Consider the following 17,164-nt stretch of genomic DNA (forward strand, 5'->3'; position numbering starts at 1 on the left):
CGGGGTCCTCTCTCTGTTCCCTGTGCTAGCTGGTATCTCCAACTCTCCAGCCAGGCAGGCAGTCACCTCCCAGACATCTGCCCATGGGAAGTGTTTTCACAGCCTGGCCCCTGGAACCGTTAACACTGAAAGAACCACAGGGCACTCTAATGGTTTGACATTTGTTAGCCCACATTTAGTTCATAAGCACAAAGGAAACTGTCTTCCCGCATGTGGGAGTGGGACGGACAGAGGAGGGAGAGCCAGTCCAGTGTGAGCTGTGGGCCTGTCTGTGGCACCCCAGGTGTTTAAACTATCAAAAACAGACACCAAAACAGCCTGGTGAATGCCTGGCACTCAGCATTCTGAGTTTGCTCCTCTTCAGTTTGGAGGGTTAGCTCCTAGACTAGATATCACTGCAAAAGAAAACAAGCACAGAGGAAAACAAGATCATTTCTTGGGGCTGATGTACCCTCTTCTGGCCCAACATAGACCCACTCTCCCGTCTCCCCACCATAATAGTCATAGTACATGGGTTGTACATCCACCCGAGAAGATGTGCCTGATTCCTTCAAACCTTTCCCCCTAAGGTCTGGTCTCTCTCTAGAGCTGCTTACTGGCCATGAATGCATGGTGGCCCTTTTTGGTCCTTGGAAGTATGTTTGGGACCATCCGAGCTGGCCCAGCCCAGAATGTTTTCTCTTTGTCACAGCAGCATATTGTGCTTTGTAGCCAGAGAAAGGAACCAAATTCTCCCAGTGATGGAAGGAGGACAGAGGAGCGGTGGCCCGCTTAGTCTTGGATGTGATCCAGTCACTGTAGTCTTCCACCTTGATGTACAGAAATAGGCCGGGGCACTTCTCACCACCTTGGTTCAGGATTTCTCAGCACCCACAAAATTGAATTGTAGCTGGCACATCATTGGGTTTCCTGGGTCTCCCTGCAACAAAGGACAGAACGCATCAGGTCTTAGAATTTTTCTTTTTTAATATATCCTTGTGCAGTTTACTGGTTTAGAAATGTTTTATACTGGTTCTTAACTGGCAATAGGATAAATTATAGGATATTCTTTCCAATCTAGGCAACCACCACCACCAACTCCAAGAGTTGTTTTCATTTTATCATGCAAATCATTTGTAGGTTTCTATAGTTTGCCTGTCACTTCCTGGCTTGCATTTCAATTCCTTGTCCCTTTCTAGCACTTTGGCTAAATCCTCCCTCTCCTTTGGTCTCTCCTTCCTCAGTGTTGATCGTTTCTTTTCTTTCTGGCCTGGAATGCTCCTGTCTTCCCTTCTCCTCTCTGTTTGAATAGTTTTCAGCCTCATTTGAGCTGGCCCTCTCACCCACAGGCCTGCTGGGCTCAGAGTCACACTTGCAGGGGAGCACACACCAGGCTGGGCTCAGAGCTTCCCACCCCAGCAGCTGCCTGTCGGTGCGCCTGCTCTCCAGCCCCTGCCCCTGTGCTCGGCCTTCTGCTCCCAGTGTAGGAGTCCTCCAGGACTGGGGGTTTCTGCCATGCGGACCTGAGCACACATCAGGTGACTGGTAGAAGCTTGGCACATTTAGCTAGATGTGAGACCCTGCCAAGTCACCTAACTCTCCCTGAACTAAAGTGGGGATACATCTAATGCCTGTAACACACGGAGAGCTCCTAGCAGAGTGCCTGGCACAGAGTATGCACTTAACAAAGAATTAGCTACTATTACCCTGGTGCCTAGAAAAGGCCATCATTTTTATGGGAAAAGCTGAGAAATGGGAAAAGCCATAAGGCAACTACTAGGTTTAACTTACCTTACCTGCCCCACCCCCTAGGCCTCTTCTTAAAGGAGTACCCGCCCCTCACCCCTGCCGGTGGTCTATCTTGACCCAGGATGGGGCTCTCATCCAAAGGCTTCGACCTGTGTAGCCGGCCTGGCTAGAAGAGCTGGCAGTCACACGTTGCTCTCTGCTTGGACTGAGGCATGGAGTGGGGTTGCAGCTGACAACAGGCAACAGTGTGAACAGAATCAATGAGAAGTAGAAAGGCAAAAGAGTGGCCACGGGCTCCTGCCCATTCCTGGAGCTAAGTGTTGGTCCTTCTTAGGTTTCTGCACACATGCAGCTTCTTTCCCTGCCTTCCTTTGTTCTGAGGAAGCCACAGGAGAACAGTGACGCAGGCGAATGGGAGAAGCAAGGAGTGACTGCCAGCGGGGCAGCAGCGGAGGCATGCTCGGCACGGCTGTCATGATCCCCTGGTTAGGCCCACGGCCAGACACATGAGGAGACATTCTGGACTTTGCTCTGTGCTTCTCACTAGATGGGAGGGAGTGCTTTAGTGTAGAACTCCTGGCTTTTCAGTTTTCACAAGCTACTGTTTTTACTTCATGCTGCCAAACAGCAGACGGCAGAGATTTCATCCTGGAGTCTGGCAAGTTATGCTAGGACTGGTGAATAGGTTCCTGGCTGTACCCCAGTGTGTCTGCCTGAGGTTCTTCTACATATGTCTTCTCCCTTCCTTTTATCAGTCCTGGTCCCAGTTTGCTTTAAGTGTGGTTTTATAGCTTGAGGAAGAGAAAGAATGTAATTCAGGACAAATAGTTTGATGACTGAGTATTCAGTAGACATCCCCAACTATTGCATGGTCTTGCAAGATGCCATTCCAGACAGGGAAGAATATGTTGCTTTTTCTCCTTCCTCTAATCCATGGGGCTTGACTTCTGAAGCCCAAGCAACTGGACAAAAAGTACCAGCTGCTCCTGGGGAGAAGCCCACTTCATTTCCCCGGGGAGTGCCCTAGCGCGCAGAGGCAGGATTCACTGCATGGGGTCTCAGTGCTGACACTCAGCAAAAGCCCTAACAGTTGTGGGAAGAAAGGTGGGAATAAGTTCAGAGTGATTCTGGTTTTGTTAGGTTTCTAGGAATCCATGAACCAGTTACCGAACTTTGGTGGTTTATTCCACATTTGAGAGGTGTGGCTCTAAGGACCTCTAGACACTAGAACATATTTCCAAGAGAGGGAAGGACCCTAGGTAGACAAGTCACCATTTTTTTTGTCTGAGTTTGCAAGTACAATTCAAAAGTAGGATGGTCTGCAGGTGTGCTACAGTTAAAAATCATTCCACATTTTGTAGGTGGGTGTAGAAGTGATCATTTAGCATATAAGAGGCTTACATACTGCAACGAACCTAAGGTGTTCCTTAAAGATTAACATCTTTGAAATGGGATGTGTCTTTTAATCAATTTATATTAGAGTTTAACTGGTAGCATTTTTTCTTTGTTGGCATTACATAAAATAATGGTGCATTCTACAACTGACGGCATCATAAATTCGATGAAATATGGTACTAGACTGATGGAATAGCTGATGGCAGAATTTCATTAAAAATCTGTGTCTTCTACTGTATTTTAACACATTATTTAATTTAAGAAGTTGTTACAGTCTTCCACCTGGCAGAGAACCGAGTGCAAAGTAGATCCTCAATAAATGTTGAACCAGCTTGGGAAGGACAAACTTACTGCATAATGAATGGCAGCCCTGCATGCTTTCATAATAAAATTATTTTTAGAAAGAGTTGTCTATATATATGGGTTTTTCCCCCTTTTTCTAAAAAACTTTCCCTAGATCCTCTGGAAAGAAAAAAGTCCCCATCAAGGAATCCTGAAGGTTACCAAGGGAAGAGTGGGTGGTCAGCATCTTAGAGAGAAAATTTTAAAGGAGAGACACTCTTCCTGGAAATCTGACAGACCTGGGTTCTTGAACATTTATTAACTGTGTGACCCTGGTAAGCCACACTTTCTCTGGGTATGGATATTAGGGAACCTGGACCAGGTGTTTGTGAATTCTACACATTTTCCTGAGGCAACAGGACAGCCACCTGTACAGCCATCATCCAGGTGGAGGGCAGGGCTTCTTACAGAAAAAAAGCCAATAATCAATGAGCAATAGCATCAAAGCCTAGGCTCCATAGAAGCCAAATACAGCGACCCCACACTGTAGACGTGCTCCAAGTATATCTGTATGAGTGGTTTGGATCCACACTTTCAAAATTTCAACCAGTGAAAAAGCATCTGTGCCTTAGCCTTGCTTAATCGTATTACACAGAAAATGGTGACTGGTTGGTTAGTCCATTCAGCAGATTTTTACTGAGCACTTGCTATCTGCCAAGTACTGCTCACCCCAGAGACAGCCATGACCCCAGGTGATGACCCCTGCCCCCACAGAGTTCACTATCCAGCAAGGCCCTGCTTACTCTCAGCATTTAGCTTCTCCTCCGTCATGTTCTTACCAAGCAGTCAACATTGGTTTCCTGCTCTCTCTGACTGCCACATCCTGTTTTCTGTAATTCATGTAAGGGGCACATGTTGATGTCTTTCAATGAGATTTTCCTCAGGATACTCATTGTCATGTGATGTCCTGTCTGGACCATACAACCGAGATCCCAAGAATTATTCACAAGAGGACATCCCTTAATTCAACTCAACTGCAACTCACATAACCTTATGCGAGTAAGTAGAAAATGTCCTGATAACCCCCTTTTCCTCACAGAAATCAGAACCTGCATCTGAGTTTTTGCTGAAAACTGCCTTTGCTTTAAACTTGAATGTGACTAGGCAGAGAACATGTTCACCCTTCCTCTGTATCACAGAGAACACTTTTCCTTGTTTATTTCTCAAGTATGAAAGGAAACAAGGATGGCTTAGACAAGAGGACAGCCAGCTCTAATTCAGGGAAGAATGTGCCCTGAGCACTCCGTGACCTTGCACCCATTCCAGGCTGTATATTGCAGTATATTCACTAGCCTATGTACTTCCAATTTTGATGTAGAACTGGAAGAAAAAGGGCCAAAAATGACAATTGCCACAGAAAGGGCAAGCACTGGGAATCTGGACTGATTAGGTGAGGGCTCCAGCCCAACTCTAGAGCCTCAAGCAACCTGAATTATTAAGATAAGTGCTAGAATGGTTTACCCTGTCACCCTTACTGCCAGCACACACACAGCCTCCTCTAGGAGAAGGAAGGCATTAACTGCAGACATGGGGTTCTATCCTGCCACCCAGCAGTTCTGCAAGGTTGGTGTTTTATGCAGCTTTCTGCCGAGGAAGCAGATGGGCCGGACCAGGCTGTTGAACTGCATCACCGTGTCTGTCTTCAGGAGGGCTATATTATTGCTCATTGTTTCATTATCAAATTCCTCATGGAAGATGATGGTTTTGACTGGATAGTCTTTGTGAGCAATCACTTTGGCATCCATCTTAGCTATGCCAACTATAGCGATAACATCCTTCCTGGAGAGAGAGAGCAAGGGAATCTTGAGAAGCCAAGGCACCAAGACAGCTTCACACTGCCTGGTTTTCATATTTACTATTTTTTGCCCTGAAACAGTCATCCAACTCATCTTCCTGGGCTAATTTGTATTCACCTCTTTGGACCCAGTCCCCAGGAAGTCTTTTCTGAATCCCTAGGCTTGTGACCTCCTTTGTGGACCCACAAAATCTTAGGGATTCTTCTGTCTTAACATTAGTTGTCTCACCACTCAAAAGATAATCTGCTTTGTTATGGCTGATTATCTTTTTCTCCATGCAGAATTTTTGGTTTTTGCATAGTTGTAGTTAAACCAAAGATGCACTCTTGACTCTTGATTTTAGCCCTTAATATTTTAGGAAGAGTCATGAGGTCCATATCCTTTAAATCTTTCTCGGGAGTTGTATTAATAATTTTACTCTGGACAAGGTTCCTTTGGCGTTTCATGTTTGTATATGGCGCCCTCTAGTGTCCAGAAGCTCTATTCTGGAGCTGCTCAGCCCCTGAAGCAATGTTGGGGGTTGCAGGGGAGCGGTACTGGTACCCCCCCTTAATATTTTAATACTAGTGTCTTTCCATATTATATACTCTAATACACTTCAGAGAAATTCTGATTTTAGTAATGGTGGAGTTCAGTGGAGTTTTTTTTCCTCTTGGGAATCACCCAAGGAATTATGAGAAGGAGAAACAGATGAAAACAGCCTAAAACTACGAGACACTAGAGAATCCAAACCTTGGAATCACAGGAAGGATTAACAAAAGCAGTGAAGGTCAGCAGGACTGCAGGGAGTTAGAGATGATACCTATTGCCACAGAGTGAGAAAAAGCTGCTCAAACACGCCTCTCAGCTAAGAAGGGGAAAGAAAAGAAAACCATCATAAAAATGTAGGCCAAACTGGAAGCAGCATAAAGAACAGAGACTACAGAAAACACAATAAGGAACACATAAGGTAGGGCTGAAGGAAGTAACCAAAATGAAATGGACAATAACAAAGATTTTTAAAGGCTAGAGGGGAAAATTATAAATATGGCAGTTAATGGAGAGTCAGCAACCACAATGGTTGTTGTAATGAAGTAGAAAAATATTTCAAGATATAATTTAAGAAAAATTTTCAAAAATAAGACATGAATCTGGTTTGAAAAGAAAAGGCAATACAGAATGAGTAACACCTGAGACATACTCAGCTCCCAGAAGGACACAGATGTCATACTCAAATAAAGTAAATTGAAGAAAGTCTACTAAAGGGACTCTTTACAAAGGTCTCAGAAGGATGTGGGAAATCACAAGGAATAGGGCAGTATGCTGTGTACCACATGGCATATGCAGATCCTGATACATAACAGCAGAGCATTGCAGCTCTAGGTGAGGGGAGGAAGTGCTCTGATTGGCAGTAAGGAGCAGGTCACTTGACTTGAGGAGCAGCACCCCTTAGGGGAATAAGGACTCCAAGCTCACACTCCCTCTCCCTCTGTTCTCTTGCCAGTGCCCCCCTTAGCCAAACCCAGCTGGAACCCAGAAGGCAAGAGCATGCATTGGTGTAACACACACAGGTCAGCCTCCTGGGACCCAGCAAGGTAGCAAAGGATAGAGAGTGGAAATGGGGGAGATCCAGCAGAGCTAACCAAATGCCTGGACTTCAGTGACAAAGGAGGAATCCTTGGGCCTCCAGACAAACCCAGATTAAGTCATCTTAAGTTTGGCCACATAATTTATTGCCTAACCCAGGGAAATTGTGAGGGTGAAAGGGGATGCCAACAGCAGGATATGAGGATAATAGGTGTAAACCAGGCCTCTCCTAGGCATACTAGGATGTATAGTCATTCACCTAAAGAAGAAAAAATCAGAATGGCTTCAGACTTCTCCACAGCAAGATTTAATACCAAAGCTAGGGGTAATGCTAATGCCTATTGAGTCCTCAGAAAAAAAGGTGTGGCCCATGAATTCTATACATAAGTGGTCATTCAGGTTTAAGGGCAGTTTCTGAATATGCAAAATCCAAGGAAATATGGTTCTTGGGAGCCCTTTAAGAAACTACTTGAAGACATATTTTAGCCAATTCTAGTGTTGACTGGAGAAAAATCCAGCAAAAGGATGGTCAGTAAGGGTGAAATTCATTATATTGGACTAAAATTAAAAGAAAAACATCTTCAAGTTTAGATTGGAGTAAAATATAAACCCTGGCAATAATTAAGTGGTATAACTAAAGCTGAAAAGAAAGATGTAGATGTATACACCAATTTTCCCACCTTTTATAGGAGTCCAGACATTTATTTACAGCTAATATATGAGGCAATAGTGTATGCAAATATGTATGTGAATCAAGTAGACATTAAAGTACATATATAACCTATTAAAATTGGGTGGTGGTGGAGAATATTGGAAGAAATGAAAAGAAAGGAATTCTAGCATTGGCCACAGAGAGTTCAAAGAGGACTGTCTAGAAAGAAATAGAGGATTTCGGTGTCATCATGATATTATAACTCTTAAGATGAACACCAGAAGGAACACTCAAAATTTCCAAATTTGTCAGAAGAGTTGCACAAAAATCAAAGGCCATATAGTGAAAAGAAAAACAAGAAGCAATAAAAACATAACCTGAAATAAAAACAAGAAGCAGGAGTTTCATTCTGAACATCAGTGTAGAGCAGAAGAGCCTGAAGTGAGACCCAGAAAGGCTCTTAATGAGGAAAAAGAATTCAGTGTACAGTGAAGATGTCACAGTCATAAACATCCGCAGCAAGTGACATGTTCACAAAGCAAAAACTCCAGGAAATAGAAGGAGAAAAAGCCAGAAGCTCATTCATGACAGGAGAGTTTAATTTGTCTTCGTTTGCCTAGAACAACAGATCAAGGAGACTCCCTCCCCCAATTTTATATTCTAAATAGTACACCAAAGATAGAAAAGGAACTTTTAAATTTACCTGTGGAAAATATTCACATGGACCACATACAGTAGAGCTCAAAGACAACCTCAACAAATCCCTAAATAGATACCATGTAGTGTAACTCAAAATTAAATAATGCCAGAAAATAAAACAAAAGACCCTACTACCTGGATATTTAAAGACTCTGTCTGTAATAAAACCCTAAGACAAAGAGAAAAAGCAAAACCAAAACAGCAGACCAGGTAGAAAAGAGCAATAATGAAAACACTGCCTCAAAAGCAGAACCTCTCTGGAGGGCTAGCTGGCAATAGCTATCAAGATGTAGCCTCATCTTGCCACTTGGTTATCCATGCTACAAGAACGCCCACACGTGTGAAATAACATATGGACAAGTGTATCTACTGCCACATTCTTTGGTACTTGTAAAAGACTGGAAACCACCCAAATTTCCATTACTACAGGACTGTGTACTTATGCTACATCGCTCACAGGATACCGGTGCAGCTTATGAAAGGACTATGGGAGCTCTTTATGTATCAATAAAAGATCACCCAACAGTCACAATAGAGTGAAAAAAGTTAGAGTGGAATGCTGTGTATAGCATGCTGCCAGCGTTTTTGGGGTGTTACAGACTGAATTGTGTGCCCCCAAATTCATAGGTGAACACTAATGTGATGTGTCACTCCAAATGTGAGTGTATTTGGAGACAGGTCCTTTAAGGAGGTAATTAAAGTTAAATGAGGTCATGAGGGTGGGGCCTTAATCCAGTAGGACAGGTACCCTTGTAAGAGGAAGAAGCGGCACCAGGAGTGTGTGCACACCCAGAGGAAAGGCCGTGTGAGGACACAATGCAAAGGTGGCGGTCCGCAAGCCACAGAGGGAGGCCTCGGGAGAAATGGACCCGCCGAGACCTTGATCTCGGACTTCCAGCCACCAGAACGGGGAGAAATAAATTTTGGTTCTCTAAGCCTTCTGTCTGTGGTGGTCTGTTATGGCAGCCCTAGAAGATTAATGCAGGGGGAAAGGAAATTCTCTCTGTCAGTAGATATAAAAATTAATAGAGATAGACCTATAGGTATACAGAGGTCCATAAATGCACTGAGTATTTAAAGAAGCATAGCCAAGAAATTCGTGACAGAAAATGGCTCAAATTAGAGAACTAGTGGCTGAAGAGCAGGGGAGGAAGGAGCTGCTTTTTGTTGTATACCCTTTGGCCCCTCATGAACATTATACTATGTACATGTATTTTCATTTAAATACACATATTTTCAATTAAAAATATAAATCGTTGCAAAATTTAGCAGCTGAACAATATTCCATCAAAGGTTTATACTATAATTTATTTAGCCAGTTACAGTAATTACACTCTCTCTCCCCCATACTCTGTATGTATATATAATATATAGATATATGTAATTACATATACTATATAAAGGTGCCTCGTTAGCACAGTAGGTAGCACGTCAGTCTCATATACTATATATTGTAATATATGCTATATACATGAAAAAATAAGTGTACTATAATTCATCCATGATAACTGGACACTACATTTTTAGTGTTTTGTGTGTAATTAACCATCCTATGAAGAACTTTGTGCATAAAACTTTTCCAGTGATTGCAATTATTTCTTAGTGCTGAGTCCCAAAAGTGAAATCACTGGGTCAAAAGTGAGATGACTTACAAAAAAGTGATTCCTTTAATAACATTTATGGGTTTTTTTTTCTTGTTTAAAAAATGTTTATTGCATAGGATCTGGAGAATACAAAGAAGTTCAAAGAAGAAAACAGAAATCATGTAGCTCTGAGCTCCAGAGACAAGTGCTCTTACAGTCTTTACCTATTTCCTTGTCCTTTCCTATGTGTGTACATTGTGGCGGTCACATTGTTAAGGCATGAGGTAAGTGTTTCACAGTAAGAGCTCCAATCAGTTTGCTTATCAAGATAAGCAGGAGGGACCTCTGTCATCAGGAGTCAGTAAAATGGGAATGAATATCCTTCCTGTAGAAGGTGGTGAACAGTCATTTCAACTTTGGCAGCTGGCGACTTCAGGACCCCAAGACTCGGGGCAGAGCAAGTTCTGGGCCAGTGAAAGGGCCTGTCACCCTGTCACCCTGCCACCAGGAATCCCAGGCCTCCTCAAGCTGAGCAGGAAACAGAGTTCCTCCCACCCCCCTCCCTGGGGGACCCCACAGGCCCCAAAGGCAGGGGTACTGGCCTGTTTTGAAGGGCAGATGCGATGCTGAGGATCCAGAACTCAGTGAGGATGCTGCCAAAAGCCAGGGGAGTGTACAGGGAATCCTGCAGCAACACAACCCCCGGGAATTCCTTGTTGAGGACCAAATCCTCCTCGGAATTTTTTATAACCTTGGTTTCCTGAATACCACAACCTGCAGAGAGGATGTGCGTGGGCCTCACTGCTGTGGCAAGGAGTTGGTGGCCTGTGGCCAACCCTGCCCACCAGACTTCAGAACCCCCTTTCCTCCTGGCTCCCCCTTCCTTCCAGCTCTCCATCTTGGGCACCACTCTCTGCTACCCCCAATGGTAAATAATAAATGTTGGGCTACTGATAAAAATAGTGTTAAAAAAAACTAAAAGTAATGTTAGGCTACCAATAATCACTCTCAACTATTGAGCTCTTAGCAGTACAAACTAGGCAGTATCTGAAACCTTTATGTGCATCAACCATTCTCAAAGTGCAGTCTGGGACCTCCCGGAGTCCTTAAGACCCTTTCCAGGGTCTACAAGGTGAAATCTATTTTTGAATACTAAGACAGTATTTGCTTTTTTTACTCTCATTCACTCACTAATGTACAGTGGAATTTTCCAGACTCTACATGATATCATCACTGATAGCTAATAGCACATGTGAACTTGTATATTTTTCTGTTCTAAATTTTTCCCAGTCTTAATTTCCAATATGATAAATACAGAAAGGTAGAAGTCAATAAAAAAAAAACTCTTTCAGGGTCCTCAATAATTTTTAAGAATCTACAGGGGTCCTGGGACCGAAACATTTGAGCACTGCTGATTTACATGACTTCATACAGTTCGTCCAACAAAACTAGAGGTGATCGTTGTTCTTCTGCATTTGCAGATGAAAAAAAATCAAGTTCTAGAGGTAGTAAGCCCTGGCCTAAGTTACACAGCTGGCAGGATACAGGGTCCAGGTGAATCCAGCTCCATACACTCTCAACCCCTCACAGTCTCTGTTCCAGCCACATTTCCTATCCTCAAATTCGCCCTTGCTCTTCCCCACTCGGACTGTTGCCATATGTGGCTCCCACTGCCATGTCTGTTTTGCTTGCCAATGTGTCCCTGGGGGCCAGCATGCTGCCCGGCACATACTAAGTGCTCAATAAATTATCAGGCGAATGAACAAGAGCATTCTGTGACCCAAGCACTCTCTGACATCTTGTCATCAAAGAGCTAAATGGTCCCGCCAGGTGGAGGCTGTCTCTGGCCTACTCAGGCTGCCTGGCCTTTGCCTTCCCGAGCCCTTGAGTGGGTCACCTCCAGCCAGACAGTCCCTTGGGCAGTCTGGACTTTGTTTCAAATGAGACGTAAACATTGACTAATGTTTTAAATAATAATCTCCCCCTGGCAGTCCTGGGATCACCCGAGATGGCTCTATTGCCCTGTATTTTAAAAAAAGAGTTCCATTTTCATAAAATCATGGAGAGGATGAGAATGATAGAACAGGAAATACTCTTGAAACTCAAAGCCCCAGGTTGGCTGCTCTGAGCCTCCTCCTTTCCAGACACCACTAGAGGATGGCATCCACACGGGTTGTTTTGCTGTCCCTGGCTGCTGACTCCCTCTGCTGCCCCATGTTGTCCCTTACCAGTCGATATGCCCTGTCCTGATGGGCTCCCCATGCCTGGCCTCCTTACTGGACCCAGGAATGTCCATCTCATCCTCACCCACACGGAGCAGAGTGCAAAGATTCTCAACCTGGCTGCACATTTCATCCACCTGCCGCCCGCCCCCTCCCAGACTCCAGGAAGGCGCCTGGGGACTGGCATTTTTTAAGAGCTCTCTGGGAAGATTCTAATGTGAATTGGGGTTCAGAGCCATCATTGTTTCAGAAAGGCCCTGGATGCAGTGCTCCAGTTGGCCCCTGTGCTGTAAAACCTGGGGTGAGCCACTTCACCTCTCTGGGTCTCAGTTCCCCCTTTTGAAATGTGAAGGAACACTCCTTGGAGTTGTAAAGATCACCTGAAGTGAGGTTATGGAAAGGTGCTTTGCAAACTGTATCCCCATGATTGATAATGCTAAGCCCAAGGCAGAATGGAGGAGTCCATTTTAATATTAATATTACCTAATACTCTGGTTCCTGCTTGTAAATCCCAAACCACGAGTACCCAGCACGGGCTTCCCAGGTCATGGGTGTTACATGATGGGTACCACCAGTGGACTATGCACCAGATCGTTGGTGGCTGCTTTTTGAGCCATTCTTCCAACCACACACACAGCCCTGCCAGGCACTGAGCTCGGGGCCGGGGGAACAAGGGAAGGACTTCAGCCTCCTGTCCCAGCCGCGAGGAGGCCACATGCATGGGGGAGACAGACACACTCTCGTGTCTCCCCTCTAACTCCACGAAAACAGGACAGAGCCAGCTGGGGTGGCTGTGAGGTGCAACAGAATCTCCACCTGCCCTTCTCTGGGCCGGAACTCAGCTGGAGGTTGGGGCCGGCAGCACAGCAGCTGCTGCTTCTCTGACTGAGCTCCTGGCCACCAAGTCACATTCTTGTTCCCAGGACTAGCCCTGAAATTGAGGGTCAGTTTAGCAATATGCTCTTTGGTTTAATGATTGAAAAGGTTTCATTGGAGCACCAATGCTGAAGCAGACACAGGCAGGGCCTGGCTCCCAAGTGCACCAGATGCATCCCAGGCCTCCACCCGGTGGGAGAAGCACATCCCACACCTGACGGTGCCTGGGGGAATGTGCCCCAGGAAAAGCGGGGGAGGGACTGTGCGTGAGGTCTGTCCAGTGGGCCTCTCCATAGCCTAGGGCTTGTTTTCCTTACCACACATTCACTCATGCAAGGATCAGCCCTGACTCCAGGCTGCTGAAGCCAGCTTCCTGCTCCCCATGTTCCATGTCTTCACCTGGTTCCCAGAGCAAAGCGCTGTGAGTCAGCTTCCCAGAGTTCCTCTCTGGATGTTAGAGACCATTAACTTTTCCTGGACGATCCCCTTATGTTCCAGGAAAGGCTAAAATCATTAGGAGAGAAAAAAATCACACTCAGTGGCAGAAGAGCGGGTGATGTAGAGCAGTACCAAGAGCAACCGTCTCATCTCTGCCATCCCCAAAGTGAACTGCAGCAGGCACCGTGGGCAGCTGTGAAAACAGAACAGCCAAGCGCACAGGCTTTCCCTCTCCTCCCCACAGTGGTGATTTTCCCCCAGCATCGGAAACCATCCCTCTTTCCTTTCCACTGACAAAGCTTCCAAGACATGGGGAACAGACCTGTCATGTCCCTGTTGCTTGGTTCCAAGCAGTAAAGAGGCAGCAACCAGCTGCCCAGCACCGATACTCAGGATGTGTAAGGTGGGCCGAGAAGAGGAGGCAGTCCGCACTTGTCAGTGTCTCCGTCAGTCCAGCCAGGGTCCCCATGCTTCCCAGAGAGTTGGGGTCTCAGAAAATGGTTGTGTTTTGACTTGTGGTTTTCAACCTTTGATTTAACTCTGTAGCCATAAAATGCTGCTGAAAAAAAAAGCAGTGGTTCAGTGCAAACCCACCCTGGTTTTGACCCTCTTCTAAACTCTGCTGGCTTAAATGACACTGGGGTTTCTATTCACTGGTGACAGCTACTACTTTTGCATAGCAGTGGCCCTTTGAATTGCACAATGGCCTAGGAGGCAGACACTGTCATTATCCCCATTTTACAGATTCAGAAACTGACACTCAGAGACACTGAGAAGGCTTCCCAAGGCCACACAGTCACCCAGGGATGAAGCTGGAATTAGAGCTCATGCTTGTCTGAACCCACAGTCCATGCACGCCTCACCATCCACCATACCAGCAGGCCTATGTCTGCCTCAAACAATGCACAATAGCGTAAGGCAGCCTGCGTGCCATTCTCAGTCACCGTGACATTGGATGTTTCTTGTCATCAGAGTGGGTCTCCGAGTTCTTCTGTGAACTGCTCCAGCTAAGGAGAAATGACCTTACACAGCAGGGCTCAACAGAGGGATTCCTTCTACCACCTTGGGAAGAATATTCCATTGCAGCACCACAGTTATCACAGTGTCACCAAGCAAATGTCTGGACAGGGGGACTCTGGAGGAGTCAGGATGAAAAGCTGGCCTGTTTCCTGGACTTGGCAAGGCTATCTGGAAGCCCGGCTCCCCAGGGTCGGGCTGAGGAGACACCCCTTTTGCTAGATGGCCAGCCCTGTCCAGCTGCCTGCCTACCTCCTCAGCACACACTCAGTGTTCCAGTGAGTCTGTCACCCTGGACAAAGGAAGCCCAAAGCCAGGTGGGTTTGGTGTTTCCAATCCCTGCCAGCATTCCTTCACTCCCAGTGCGGTTTTCTGGAGCCCAGTTTCCTTCAGCTTCTTGGCTGATGCATCCAAGCGAAGCTATCAGACCGGCTCTGCCAAACCAAAGGGCCCAAGGGGAACTGTGCTCTGGCCACTGCAAGCAGCTTTGGTTTTGCCACAAATGCCAAGACTGGAGAAAAAGGTTAATGACGCTGTGGTGAGATATAACTCCTTGGAAGCAGAAGGCTCACAGGCCGCTGGCACAGGCACATAAAAGCTATTTATTGGACAGGTAGATGAATGGCTGATGGAGGGAAGGATGGGGGATTGAAAGTGAAGCTGGACTCAGAAGGGAGCTGCAATCTTCTCACCCTGGAGGCTTCCCAACATCCCTCCCGTGTGCCTCACCCACCTCCATGTCCTTTTACACTGAGCAGGGGTTGGCTTCTGCTGGGAGAACAGAATGGGAGAGATTCTTGGCAGTGAGAAAAAAGGAAGCTTGTTCAACTTGTTCTGCATCGCAGGTCTCAAGTTTCACTTCTTATTTGTTCTCGTTCATGATTCACAATCACCCTGCCAGAATGAAGGAATCACCCAGGCTTTCCAGATGGGAACATGTGGCTCAGAGTGGGAAAGTCACTTCCCTAAAGCCGCACACCTAGAAAGTGGCTGGGGCAGGCCTCCAACCCGGCTCCTTCCAGCACCAGGGTGGCAAACCGTCTCCAAGCCTGCCTTTCTCAGCCTGGACCTTGAGCTGCCTTGAAAGGGGATGGACGGAAGCAGAAATGGTGACTAGGGAAAGCCTGGGGCTGCTGAGAGGGGATACTGAGGTTAAGTGTGCAACACCCTATCTCCAGATAATCTCTTAAAATTTCTGCATGAAAAGAAGCCACGTGCAGGTCTGGAGAAACACTCTAACTCTTCCCAGGAATAATTAGCATAATCCATAGTAAGAAAGGCTCGGATTCCTGCAGGGACCCTACAGACGTTTGTGAACAGTGGGCCTCAGATCCTCAGCCTCTCGAGGTCACTTAATGCACACCATAAGCTTGGGTAAATTTTCAAAAGACTCAACACAATTTTAAAAATCATTATTTAATTCTTTAAAGTTTTTTTATTCTTTAAGGTTAATAGTGGTCTTATATCTTTGAGAGGAAATTCATTTGCAATCTCACACCAAAGCCTCCAAATCCAGGATCACGCAGCACAAAATATATGTAGTTTCTCTACCTGTCGTTTGGTCTATTTTTTCTCTTTATTTTCATTAAGTTAGAAAAATCCTACCTCCAATTACAGGACATCTGAAATTGCAGCAGGTTCTGCAAGCTCTGGCAGATCATTCTGGATATTTAGATTGAATGTGGAATCAAAATCATGGATAGGTTTTTTTTTCACACATGAGTGCACTCAGGTGCTCATGTGCCTGCCCATCTCACGCAAGACTTGGGGAAGTGAGAATTTCTTCTGGAAAGTTGGAAGTTTCATTCTGGGACATAGCAATGGTTTGAATTCTACTCCACTTGGTTGCTTTTCCCTCTGGAAAACATTTCTTCACATACTGTTTTGGAAAATGGTTTTTAAACAGGCCAATTAAGAGCTTTACCACATTTCAAAAATCTCTTCTTTTGTGAAATTAACGGAACAATAAAAAAAATAAAATGCATCTTCATTGATGTACCACATGTTTTCCTGGCATTGCTTCCTACTCATCACTGGTTTGTCGAATTGTTAAGCAAAATATATTTTGGCCCAAAAATGTCATAGTTTTGCTCATCTGCAGGGTCTGCCTTTGATACTGAACAACATTCTACAGAGTCTTTTGAAAAGGAATTTTGTCAATAGCTCAAGCTGCTTTCTCTTTGAGTTATTTTTCATTAATATCGACAGCCTTTGAAAGTGTCCCAGCCATGGGAGGATTTCTACTCTGAGGAGCATTACTTTGAATCAGGTTTTTTTCACTTAGATTTCTTCTCTTCAATTCAAAATATTCAAGAACTTATTGGAAAGCATTATAATGCCCTCATTCTGGGAAAAAGTAAATCTGTCATTTATTTACCAAAGAAGTCACTGTGCCTGTTTGAAAATGACAAAAATGCTTTAATGGTTTCATGCCTTTATTTTGCAATTTTATTTTCAGATATCTGTGTTGGATTTGCAAGTTTTTCATGAAATAAATTGTCCATAGAATGTTTTCATCTTCCTTAAAAGTGTTTACAACAGAATGTCATATTTAACATATTCTTAAGCCCTAAAGGAAGAGCTTGTGTGCAGGTTGTCAGTTTTTATCAAAATGAAATGCATTTCATTAGCCACTGCTCACTGAGAGTCAAATTACTGAATCAACCATCTTTGAGACTAGCAGGAAAATGAACATTTTGAGCCCCATGGAGCTGTATGTATGAATGTAAATTTCCTCAATCAAAATTTTCAGTTATAAGTTATTCAACTTGAAAGGGACATTAAACAAATTTTCTTTATGTCATCAAACCACACAACACAAGAGAGAGAGCATTAGCATCATCTTGTACC

General features: G+C 44.9%; 1 protein-coding gene across 1 annotated transcript; it reads right to left on the bottom strand.

The window, feature by feature from the left end:
• Nucleotides 1-142: 142 nt before the first annotated feature.
• PRSS54 (serine protease 54) lies at nucleotides 143-13,609 on the bottom strand. The gene is given in 8 exon segments (XM_017664615.3): nucleotides 143-476; nucleotides 478-861; nucleotides 863-883; nucleotides 885-919; nucleotides 4,245-4,376; nucleotides 4,986-5,244; nucleotides 10,364-10,535; nucleotides 13,393-13,609. Coding segments are annotated over 8 exon segments (1,263 nt in total). The 5' UTR covers nucleotides 13,562-13,609; the 3' UTR covers nucleotides 143-385.
• Nucleotides 13,610-17,164: the final 3,555 nt, after the last annotated feature.

The sequence above is a fragment of the Manis javanica genome, chromosome 17 (genome assembly GCF_040802235.1).
Source record: "Manis javanica isolate MJ-LG chromosome 17, MJ_LKY, whole genome shotgun sequence".
Lineage (NCBI taxonomy): Eukaryota > Metazoa > Chordata > Mammalia > Pholidota > Manidae > Manis > Manis javanica.